The 12,767-nt window shown below is 34.5% G+C and overlaps 1 protein-coding gene across 2 annotated transcripts in view; it reads left to right on the forward strand.

The window, feature by feature from the left end:
• The window catches only part of Luzp2 (leucine zipper protein 2), a 392,186-nt gene that overhangs the window by 194,498 nt on the left and 184,921 nt on the right, over nucleotides 1-12,767 (forward strand). For both annotated transcript variants that reach the window (XM_031386806.1, XM_031386808.1), the window contains exons 3-4: nucleotides 2,530-2,600; nucleotides 7,751-7,832. In XM_031386806.1, the coding sequence (XP_031242666.1) occupies nucleotides 2,530-2,600; nucleotides 7,751-7,832 (153 nt within the window). The remainder of the gene's footprint in view (nucleotides 1-2,529; nucleotides 2,601-7,750; nucleotides 7,833-12,767) is intronic.

Raw genomic sequence — 12,767 nt, forward strand, 5'->3', positions numbered from 1 at the left:
TAAGGAGAGACACTTCATATTCATCAAAGGTATGATCTACCAAGATGAACTCTCAATTCTGAACCTCTGTATTCCAAATCAAAGGGCATCTACATTCATAAAAGAAACTTTACTAAAGCTCAAAGCACACATCGTACCACATACAATAATAGTGGGAGATTTGAATACCCCATTCTCTGCAATGGACAGATCATGGAAGCAGAAACTAAACAAAGACACAGTGAGACTAACAGAAGCTATGAAACAGATGGATTTAACAGATATCTATAGAACTTTTTATCCTAAAACAAAAGGATACACCTTCTTCTCAGTACTTCATGGTAGGTTCTCCAAAATTGACCATATAATAGGTCACAAATCAGGCCTCAATAGATACAAGAAGATTGAAATAATTCCTCAATACATCAAACATGTATTTCTTATATATTTATTTTAGTATTTTACTAACATTTTTTTAATTTTTTTCTTATTTCTTAAAAGTATGTATTTGTCTGTCTGTTTAATTTTATATGAATGAATGTTTTGCCTGCACATATCCTGGACACTGCATGCAGCACATGTGGAGGCCAGAAGAGGGTGTTGGATTTCTCCAAGCTGGAGTTACAGAGAGTGATTAGCCTCCTTGTGGGTGCTTTGAACCAAACCCTGGTCCTCTGCAAGAAGAGAGAGTTCTCTTAACTACTCTCTCCAGATCCTTTTAGACTTTTCTGTTTGTTCTGTAAATTCATTTGCTTTTTAATGTAAGGTATAAAAAGCAGGAAATCTTCTCTTTTGAAGATAGATTTCTAGGGGGGTCACTCTTCATAACTTTATCCTGTGTGGAAGGAGAATGTAGGATGATCAATAAGTATATTTGTTAATAAGTTGGTAATCTACCTTCCTATTACTAAAAGAGTCAAATCATTGTGAAATAACTGTATATTCTTCACTGGATGTTGCTGAAGACAAAGTAATTATGTAAAATAGGTCTTCCACAGGTTATCCATCTGATCAATTGGTTTCTTATTGCTGAACTGTGTGTATAGCCAGTTATTGAATCATATATTTAATTACACACACTACTTACTTATATCCCTACCTCTATGTCTATGGTTTTTGTTTTGTTTTGTTTTGTTTTTTTAAAAAAACAATTTTAGTAGAATCCTCTACCTTTTCAATCTGCATTTTCTTCAAAATACCTCCAATGTAGGCAATGGTTAATAATATATAACACATTTTAAATGTCTTTCTTCCTCCTCTCCTGAGTTAACTTGTAAATTAAAATGTCCCCTTATGCATTTTATAACTATTTTATTAAATAAAGAGATCATAGGGCTGACTTTTTGATCTATCCAGGTGGATCCATGATGTACATTGATCAGACTGTTGAGATTTTTCCACTTTAATTCCTTATACTGCTCTCTTTGTCTTTTAGGAGAAATTGTTTTCCCTAAATACTTCCTAGAGATACTCTCAGTTAGTCCTTGCTAGCTCAGCCCCTAAGTGTCTCTGGTAAAGCTAAAACTATATTAAAGTTCTCTGTTGAACAGGAGGCTGAACACCCTTCAGGCAGCAGCATGTCTTACAAGTCTTTGCATAATTCAGGATAGGTGTCTGTTAAATAAACATTAAGGAACAATACACTCACTCCTACACCGTTGTCATTTTCCAAAATCCACAGCTACTCTGTAGAAACTGTTATTGCCTCTTTATTTAAACTTTTAATATCAAATATGACAGGTTACTCTATTAAACAGTTTATTGAGTATAAATAAGCAAGTTATTAGGAAAGGTTTAATATGAAAGATCACTGTATAAGAAGCGCTTGGGGAAGATTTCTGGTCTCATTTATGACCTCTGAATGTTTAATTTACAAGTATATAAGTAACAATGATGGGAGTGTCATATATTATTTTTTAATACCTATGTATAATGACAAGACATAAAATTATCTGGTCCTCTGTCTTTATGTATCCTAAAACATTACTTAGATGTAAGACATAGACATGAACGAACAAGCAGGTGCCTTTGACAGCTTTCAACTTCAATGAAGTTGTTCCCTGACCTAAGCAGACAAGCTTTCTATGAGGCCTTCTGTTTGTTGGAACTATGCAAGAAGTAATTTAAATTAAAGGACAAACATTAAAGGAACTAGCGAAGGTATTTTTTATTTCATTTATAAAGAGACTGGGGCACACATGAGATAGCTCAGTGGGTTAAGGTGCTTCTCAATCAAGCCTGGTGGCTGGAGTTTCATGTCTGGAACACATGTAAATCTGGAAGAGTATTAACTTCACAAAGCAGTCCTCAGACCTGCACACCTGCACCGTGACATGTCTGACAACACACACATTATGTGAGCACATAGACACAGACACACACCAAAACTAAAAATTTTAAAGATTCTCTTTAAAAAGAAAATGAGGTATTTACAGGATATTACTCTTTTCTTCAATATCTGGTGAGCCTCAGCTCAAACTATGTATGCACTAAGAGGTTTAATACAGTGTTTTATCTTAATATGATGGCTTTTCTGCATTTCTCTTTCAGTCTTTGAAAAATGATGAGCAATCTTCCAAAACTGATGTTCAGAAGCTTCTGGAGTTAGGCCAGAAACAAAGGTAAGAAGTGAGTTCGCTACTAGTTTCTATTTCTATTCTCCTTTAACTTCATACTTCCTCCCTACCTCTGCTCCTTCTATTTTTGCAATGCTATTAAAATACAGCCACAGAGCTTACCAAAACCCACTACAATGAATGAACTTATCTTCTTGTGTATACTTGGGTGCATATGAGATTGATGCTGGACTTTTTGTAACTAGTTCTCTAATACAATAGATCTACATTTTAGACAGCAGCTGGGCAAATTAGGTATGCTAGAAGCAGTTAATAAGTTGCTGAGACCTATATTCTTGGGATTTGAATTATAAGATATCATCAAATTCAATGTCTACATAATTCCATGCTGCACTGGCTTTTTGATCAGCAGAGAAAAACCTGTGCAAAAGTATTATACATATCAAGTAACAGAACAAGTCTCTGATCTAAGTCCTGACATCAGCCTGGGTCTCCACTGCTGATTTTATATATTGACTTGTCAGGTTAGGTCAATAATGTGGTTAAAATATCAATATCATGTACTACTTTTCATTATCTACAATGATGAACTTTTGTTTTTCATTATTAGATGCTAATATTAAAATAATTTTATATCCTATACTGTCATTTTCACAATTTCTCTTAGCAAAAACAATAAGCTACAGGCTTGGCAAGTCACCTTGGCCACCTACTGTCTGGTTAGTGTTTAGACTAGTTTTTAACCTCTGTGTGTTTTGGATTTCTCATTTGCAAGACAAAGTTAATTATCTTAATCACTGTTTTATAAAAAAGGAATTTTAATGAATCTACAAAACACAGGCCTCTTAGAAGTGGAGTGTTTAATAGCCTCTCCATTCTCTGTGGTAGTTGAAGGGTTTAGAGTTGGTAGAATTTTATTAAAATGATAAGATTTATGTTAAAAAATAGAAAAGTGTGATACCTATTGAACAACATAATTACAATTCAACAATGTATTTTTTCTAGAAAAATTTGTCAACAAAAGGAGTAATTGTTGGATAAAATAAACTAAAAATTTTGCAAATTATTACTTTAACAAATCATGTCATCTCAATCAAGTAAATGAATAAAAAATTTAAAACCCAAAAAATAATATCTGAATAACTCAAGTCAGATATCAGTGATTAATGAAGCTGGAGAGAACTGGATCTGAGGCAAAATTTTTTAAGGGGTGGCCCAAAGTAGATCTCGGTGTCCAGCACTGAGGCCTCACAGTAGGTAGCTCTGCCAAAGGGGGACATTTGATTTCAGGGGAATGGTTATGCCAACTCTATTTAGGATGAAAAGAAGATATCAACAGTAGGGGACATGCTTCCTGGAGGACAGGGAAGACTAGGAAATGAAGACTTACTTCTGTTAGAATCCTATTGTGTCAGATAATTTGGCTTTGTAAATCAGGCATGGTAAGGTGCCTGGTATATGATAAAGATGAGCAAAAGTATAATACTTTGGTTTGGATTTTATTTTCTTAGGTATCTGTGTCAGTTTATAGTAACATGCAAAGGACTGGCATTACATCTATACAATATAATTAAGAAATCATCTACACTTCTCCATTACCCTCAAGTTCTCAGATGATTGAACATCTGTTCCAATAAAAAGATGAAATAAAGCAAATGTGCTGGTACTGAGATTTCAGAGTTTCATATAAAATTAGAAAACTTCTTGAAAATAACTTATTTTGTGTCTACCATTAAAATCAGCATAGAAATCTCAGTAAACTTTATCTATAGCTTTAGATAACTTCTTCAAAACCAAATAGAATGAACTAGAATTCCCTTCATAAACAAGTAACAAGTTAATAGAGTATTTCTACGTATCCAGGAAAACTTTTACATGAATCTAGCAAATAGGAGGTATCCATATATAGCTATGTGAAAAGATAAGTGTGTGGGGGGGATATTTCTAACAATAGAGATCAAGAAATGTGTGTGTGTGTGTGTGTGTGTGTGTGGTGTGTGTGTGTGTGTGTGTGTGTGTGTGTGTGTGTAAGAGATGGAGGAAAATAACAGATAGTAAATAACTGTTAAGTATCTGATAATGACATTAATAGCTAGGTGATAGGTTAACCTATATTGACTCTTGAATAGTATATTTTAAAAATATATAGCAGCCTGGAGAATATGTCCAGAAGACACCTGGGTTGATAGAGAGATATTAATCAACACTGTATCATTAATAAAGTGATGGAAACAGAGAAATGATCCTGTGTTTGTCCTGAAATCTCTTAAGAGTAAATAGCAAAACGTGTTTTGCTCTCTCTGCTGAGTAAAGGGGAGGATTATTAGAGGCAACAAGGACTCAGAGCACTGTAAGAGTATTGACCACTGGCATGTTCTTTAGAAACCAGAAGACTGGGATTAGGGAGTGGCAAGCTTTTTCTCTATAAATTACTGATTGATATACCAGTTCATCACCACCTAAAATTCATGTCTTGCAGAGAGAAAATATAAATGAATACTATACAAAGAAGCTTCCCAATACTTGCACAATATGGAAACCTGTACTAATATAGCCAAGCATGTGAACAATCTCACTGTGTCACAGGACCCACCCGTTCTTAGAACTAGGGATTCAGTTCTGCACCAAAGGGACTGTGAAGCAGCCAGGCCTAATTGTATGGTCAAATCCTCCTGAAGCAAGTAGGCCTGGAATCATCTCTCTCATAACATAGAAACTGTAAGTCTGTGAGAACAGTGAGCTGGTTAAGGGAGACAGAAAAATATGTGGTGACAGTTGGTTAGTAGGTGTAAGGCTTAGCTGTCCATCACAGTTAGTGGCTCTGCTCCACATAGATATACACAGAATTGTCACTTCTTCCAGTTATAAGTGTTTTATTTATTTATATATTTATGTATTTTATTGTATAAGTGTTTTGCTACGTGTGTCTATATCTACTGCACGCATATCTAGTACCCATAGAAGTCAGAAAAGGGCAGCTTGTCCCCTAGAACTTGAGTTATGGATGGTTGTGAGTCACAACGTGAGTGCTGGGAATTGAACCTGGGTCTTTCTGCACAAAGAGCAAGTGCTTTAAGCTACTGGCCTTTCCTCTAGGTCTTTTCTTTGGCTTTTACTAACAGCTATCACTGATGTTTTGTCTTGTTCCCTATTCATCTTTAGATACCAGAATACAAGCTATTTTTATTCCCTCATTTTCTATAATAGAATTTTATTAAATATATTATTTGTTGTTTAAAACTAGCAATGGATAGTTTGAATATAAAATCTAGAATGAAAAGTAAGTTAATTCAAGGAATGTATAATTCATATTTCAGTCTCTACTTGAAGACCATTTCCTTCCTTCCTCCCTAACGCTCTTCCTTCCCTCTATTTTCCCTCTCAGTAGAAGTAGTATAATGTTTCCCACAGATGAGAGTGCATATGCTATGGACATAATGCCACCATCCCTTTGTACACCAGTTGTCTATAAGACATAGATGCCATACTTTGATTTGATAGATAACATGTATATTTATTGCATACAATCATATTTTATTTTATGTTACTTTGTAGTTAATATTTATGTTATCATAACATTTAGTTATTATGTCACAAAATCTCTTTGTAAAAATCTGGTATCCCACACTTAAGTGTTCATATATATAACTCTCCCCGAAAAAGCTAGAATTTAGCATTAGACTATGAATTAAGAAGAATTTGGACAGAACCACAATGAATGATTCCAAAATGTATTCTCTCTGTTTCTGTCTCCGTCTCCTAGTCTCTCTGTTACTCTCTCTCTCTTTTCCTCTTTCTTTCTCTCACTCTTAAATTTGCATTCACAGTACCTCCAGCAGAAATCTAGAAGACACAGAATGCTCCCACCCCATCTTGTGGGGCATCCTGCTAAAAAAAGTGTACATGAGGTCTCAATATTTTTGGGTTTTGTTTGTGTGTTTAATGGATGTAGAATAAGTAATTTGCATTTCCAGGCTTTGTGCTAAACATTTGGCTTATTAAGTCATTTAAACCTTGCCACAAACCTACAAAATGGCCATATTATTGTGCCCAGTTTTAAATAAAGAAATTTACAGGGAGGAAACTTTATCACTTATACAAATTAACAGAGCTACTTTCCCCACAATTGATCACAGAATTTAAACTATTTGTTGCTGTTAACTTTGGACAGCTTCTCTAGGCATGGTCATATATCATATATGTGCACTCTATTATACACATATGCACTCAATACTACAATCTAATATTTCTGAGGTGATATTTTGGGTGATAAAAATCAAGTTTATGAAAGTAAATATCATTAATCCAATATGCATGGATTCTAAGTTTCTGAGAGGAATACAGAAAATAACAACTTTAAGTTAGCACATAAGATAATGGCTTCCATCATAACATTCACACACACACACACACATACACACACACACACACACACACACACACACACACATACACACACACCATACTTCATTCATATTTACTTCATTACTATCATCTGCTTATACCCCCAACTCTTACACTGAGAACCTTTCTTGATTTACATTATGAATATGAGAGACAATGTGATATTTGTTTTTCTCTACCAATCTCTGTTTTTTTAAAGTTATATTTCATGCATACTAATGATCTTGGGGCACAATGTTTATACATGTATAGTCATATATTTTCTTTCCTGTGCTTGTGAAGCCTTAGTTAGAACTACATCTCTTTCTCTTATGATTCCATAAAACTTCCTCAGGAATATAAAGTATTTCTAAGCCAGAATGCTATAAAATTAATAAATTATGATGATCAGGAAGTTACAATAATTTTTTTCAGAAGTCTATAATGACTTTTGACCCAGCATGTTCATGCCCTACATGCTGTTAGTGAAATTAGCTTTCCAATTCAAATTAGTACATTGGTTTGATTGAACATATTTCATTGTTCACAGTGACTCACATTGTGGGATTCTTATAAAAGACAATAACAAGGCAATTTCCCTTAAATGCAACCAGCTTTTAGCATTTTCATGAAAGACAGCCCCTTGTTACCGGAGAATTTAGATGCATCTTTTTGTATCTCTGTAGCCTTTCATATTTATAATTAACTGCTCATTAAATTTAGATAGATATACAAACTTCTTTTTGGAAAGTTCATGGAAAATAGTGTAATCATGTGATATTACTCCTTTCCTCTTTTTTCTACTAAACTAGGGAAGAAATGAAGTCTCTCCAGGAAGCCCTGCAGAATCAGCTTAAAGAGACATCTGAGAAAGCAGAGAAACACCAGGCTACAGTGAGTGTGTTTATGTTTCTTCTTTGTCTATTAGCTTTGGGACTGAAAATTCATTTCTTCCTTTTCTCACAGCACTATAAAGATACACCTTAAAAAGGACAAATAAAGTTACCATAACAGAAGCTTCAGTCATTTTGATCAGTATAATACTTTGCCACAATTTACTATAAAAAAAGATGAATTTTAATTTGGTGGTCTAGCTCCTACTATTCTATATAAGGGATGAACCAAGACGCAGAGGAGGGAGGGAATTGGCTCAGGCTCACATTAATGGTTCATGGATGGCATGGAGGCTGCACTGAAAGTCTATTAGTCTATGTAGATCTATAAACTGTCTCAGACAGCTATCCCATGGGATCACTCAAGGGCAGGCCCATACTATCTGCTTAGTCATTGGTCTAACAAACTATAAGTTAAGGCAGATTTAATAGGCCAACTGATCCCCACATCTTTGCAACATGATGTCCTTCTGACCCTCACACTTTGGCTTTTACCACTGATATTCACCGAAACAGGATTCTGAAGCAATGCTGGGGATACAGCTCTCAACTTGATTTCCCAGACTCGCTTTTGTACCACTTACAAGGATAAGATTTCTATCTTATACCTAGTACCTGAATCTGCTTTATAAAATGTAATCTATAGTGCCATAGAAAATGCATTTGTTAGAGGTAACCAGATTCAAATACATTACTAAGAAAACAGGTTACAATCACTGGATATGTCATGCCAAGGGCCCACATGGGGAAGGCAAGAGCTGGCCACTGGGCAGAACTAGATGGGAGATCCCATTGTGATTTCAGAGTCAATGCAAAGGTGAGACAGCTACTAGTCACAAGACATAGGAGCTACCCCACATTGTGGGTATCTGCCCCTAAGGTCAAGAGGGCAGTACTGGAGTGGTTTGGAGAGGTGCTAGAGGGCATAATTCTTGAGCTGGTTGATTGTTATTTGAAAGCATGGTCCTGAGAGTATAAAACTTATTGTGGATACAGTAAAGGAGGCAAGAAAATAGAGATTAGGTCAAGTACGTTATTGGACTAGACAGAATGAGTTTGGTCTGTGGTTGGCACATGGCTCTTTGAACAGACTCTAGAGTACCAATAAAGTAAAACCTCAGAATTAGAAACTAGAAACAAGATTAATGCAGGTATCCATCTTTGCCAATTACTGGAACACCAGTCACTCTAAACACTGTAGTGAAGCTTTTATTTGCAAAGCTTCTAGCAACTTAGATAAGGGTGTAGAACTTTGCTTCTGAAACTCAGCTCAGTTTGTCACCCAAGACAAGCTGACTCCGAAGGGCAGCCTTTCTCACAATGATGGTCTGCTCTGTTGTGTGCTGGATTGTTTCCTGTTAAGGATTTCTCATTATCTCCTCCATCTGTCAAGATAACACATACTTGGATGACATGAGAACACTTGGTGATTTTATGTTGGATGTTCTAATGCTTGGCTATCTGAACACCCAATGTTTTATAAAAGAACAGACAATTTTTAGCACCTGCCTAGTTACTCCTTTCCTCAACACCTGACCTAGACTGTCGGATGGCTCTGTCTGCAATCCCATTTCTGCTTTGACCAGAGACTTTATTTGAATTTATCTTGGGAAATTTAATCTGATAGAAAGCAATGGCCTTGAGAACAGACACACTCTATTCACTATTTTCTCAGACCCTTGTAATAAAGCCATATTGTTTTATTGATTCTTTCCTAAAGAGTTATAACTCACAGGAGGTAAATACCTCTCTTGCTAGTGGGTAGAGCAACTAACACACAAACCACAGCGATTCCCACACTTTATGCAGACAGAATTCTCAGAACACTTTTACTCTTGAAAGAGCACAGGACAAAGATAGAATAACTAATTGTAGAAATGTCATGGATGCAGAGTATGGCCTCTGTGTTCCAGCCAACATGTTCTCAGTACCTCTCTCATGAAATTCCCTTAAAGCCTTAACATCCTTATCCCTACCTTCCTAACATTTCTACTAAACCTGAAACTGTTTGCAGGAACTGTTTGGCATGCTATTTTGAAGATAATTTCTATTGGACCATGCATTTTGTGGACTTGACCAAGCTCTGGAAGTTTGCTTATTTATCCAATTAAGATAGTGTATAACATTAAAATAATAAAGATTATATTAAAAGTATAATTATACCTGGCATATAGGCTATAGTAGACATGAACATGATATTTTATCCTTCCCTCTCTGTTCACCATTTTAACTCTATATTCATATATCATCATTTCTTTTTTCTTAGGCTCTCTTATTGACTACTCAGAATACTTATAAAGCTATTCATCGGGTAATTATGATTCTGTGCACACATGGTTCTAAACAGGGTGGATAATGAATTGTAACTAACATCAAAACTGTAGGCTATTATCACCACTAACTCCTGCCTCCTAATGTTGCCTTAAGCATCAAGGATGACATAGGATTTATATCTGACAAGGGAAGATTCAAATAATGTAGTCTATTCTTAATCATTTAGGATGTTTTAATGTTTCAGCTCTAAGTCCTTCCTAATCAAAATCATTTAATTACACTATGCAGATACTACACATGGATTTCTATAAGCTGTTCTTGCAGGCTGACAATGAGCTGTATGAATTTGGTCTCAGATTCTGAGTTACAAAGGGTCATCTTATAGCAGTTAAAAGAGATTGCTGACTAAGCATTTCAAATTTTATCCTCATTAATAATTACAAGACAATTCGATTTTGGTAATGCATGATATTTTCTTACATTCAGTCAGTTTCTTTCTATTATTTACTATAACTGTTTTAAATATTTTAAAAGTCACATACCTCCCTATATTTACATTTATTTAGGCCTATAAAAAGTGAATGTGAACACATCTTAGAATGATTCTGTGTTGGGAAGCAAATGATTGTTTTATAGCAAAAATTATATATCTTTTATGCATTGTATTTGTTGGAATATTATAAAGTAAAAAATAATTTTCAACATAAGCTGTGAAATAATTCAATTTAAACTGCTAGTTTTCCAGTGGTGGGATGATGTGAAGACCATACGATTTGCTTAGTTCCTGTATTGAAGTTTTAAAAAATGTGCACACTCATTCCCCAATGTGAATACAAAATCATAAAATATATGCATTACTAAAAGAGCAGCTCAGAGAGTCAAGCAAGATTCCACGTGGCTGACTTCAAAGAAAGCCTGTTCTGAGATGACCTTGCATGCAAAAATAAAGGACTCCATTGGTTGTCTTTGATCTTCCCTGCAAAGTGATAAGGAGATGAAAGGAAAGCGGTGGTGATAACACCAAGTAGAACGCAGTAGCTTTTTGTTCAGAAATCAGATTCCCAGAGTAAGAACTCTTTATGCAAGTGAATTTTCATGAGAAATGACAACTTGGCCATTCTGGGACAATGGAGTGATCAAATCTTTACTGGAGTTGTGGTAACATAGTATATGGTATTCACACTCACATAACAACAGAACTAGTAAAAAAAAAAAATCAGAACTAGTAATGGACTATTAAATGCAAGAAGGAAAGTAAGCAAGCTTCCAAACTAATGAAAATTCTAATGTACTAGAAACCACAGTGAATTACAATAGTTTAGCTACATTAACACAGAATGTTAAATAGGACAAAATATAACTAAAAGAGTTGGAAAATGTATATAAAATGTTAAATTGAAAATATTAATATTTATAATAAGCAAATTAGAAAATGCATACAAAATAACTTTAAGCCAAATAATTGACAAAATATTATTTTCTAAACAAAAATACTTTACAGAACAAGTACATGACAAGCAATATCTTTGTAAACCCTTTGAAACTAAAATCATCATATACTACTTTGCTCTTAGCAGTACAACTTTACACATGCAGTTTCAAAACCCACCAGTATGTATGTAATAGCACTGCAGAAGAAATGAGAAAATATTTTAAAAATACAATTAAAATTGTAAATTATTACAAATATGTAAGAAAATGCCAATAAATTTTCTAAACAGATAAAAATGTTATATATTACAGAAATAAGATGTGTTCAAATGTAAGTAATGCTATATACTCCCAAATACTAATACTATATTATATAGAGGACTATCTGTTAACATATAGATTGCTTATAGAATCTAAAACATAATATTATATTTTATATGGAAAGGTTAAAAGCTTTCTGACTCTTGGATCAAGACAAGGATGCTCATTTTCATGATTTTTACTCAACATGGTACAGGGGAGTCCTCAACTATGTAACCAGGGAAGAGAAAACATCACAATTGAAGAAATGAAATTCAAGGAATCACTTTTGCCACCAATGTAATGATCAAATATATCAAAATCAAAAACATCAGAAAGATTTTTTTAAGTCATGTTTGAGGGAACGAAACTCACATGTAAAAAATGTTCTCATATCCTGATAGTGAATTAGCAAATATGGATGATGCAGTAATGTTTTATAATAGCTATGGATATAAAGGAATACATCTAACAAGAGAGAGGAAATATATCTAGCAAAAATTATTTTAAAAATTAGTTACATAAATTAAAAATATATAGAGAAACGTCTCCTAAGTACATGGAGGAAAGACTACACATTGTGAAAGTTTTATATTACACAGTGAGAAGTGCAGAGTCAATGAGTGTCTATGCCAATTATGAAAATATCTATGATAATCTTCAAACATCTTTCAAAAATGTCTCAAAATTGATATAGACAGAGAAAATTCCCTGCGCCAGACTTATTTATCTTAAAAAACAAACAAGCACACACACACACACACACACACACAAACATACACACACATACACATACACACACACACACACACCACACCACACACACCACACCACACATACACACACTACACACACACACACAAACACACACACACACCACACCACACACACCACACCGCACACACACACCACACACACACAAACATACACA

The sequence above is a fragment of the Mastomys coucha genome, unplaced genomic scaffold (assembly GCF_008632895.1).
Source record: "Mastomys coucha isolate ucsf_1 unplaced genomic scaffold, UCSF_Mcou_1 pScaffold21, whole genome shotgun sequence".
Classification (NCBI taxonomy): Eukaryota; Metazoa; Chordata; class Mammalia; order Rodentia; family Muridae; genus Mastomys; species Mastomys coucha.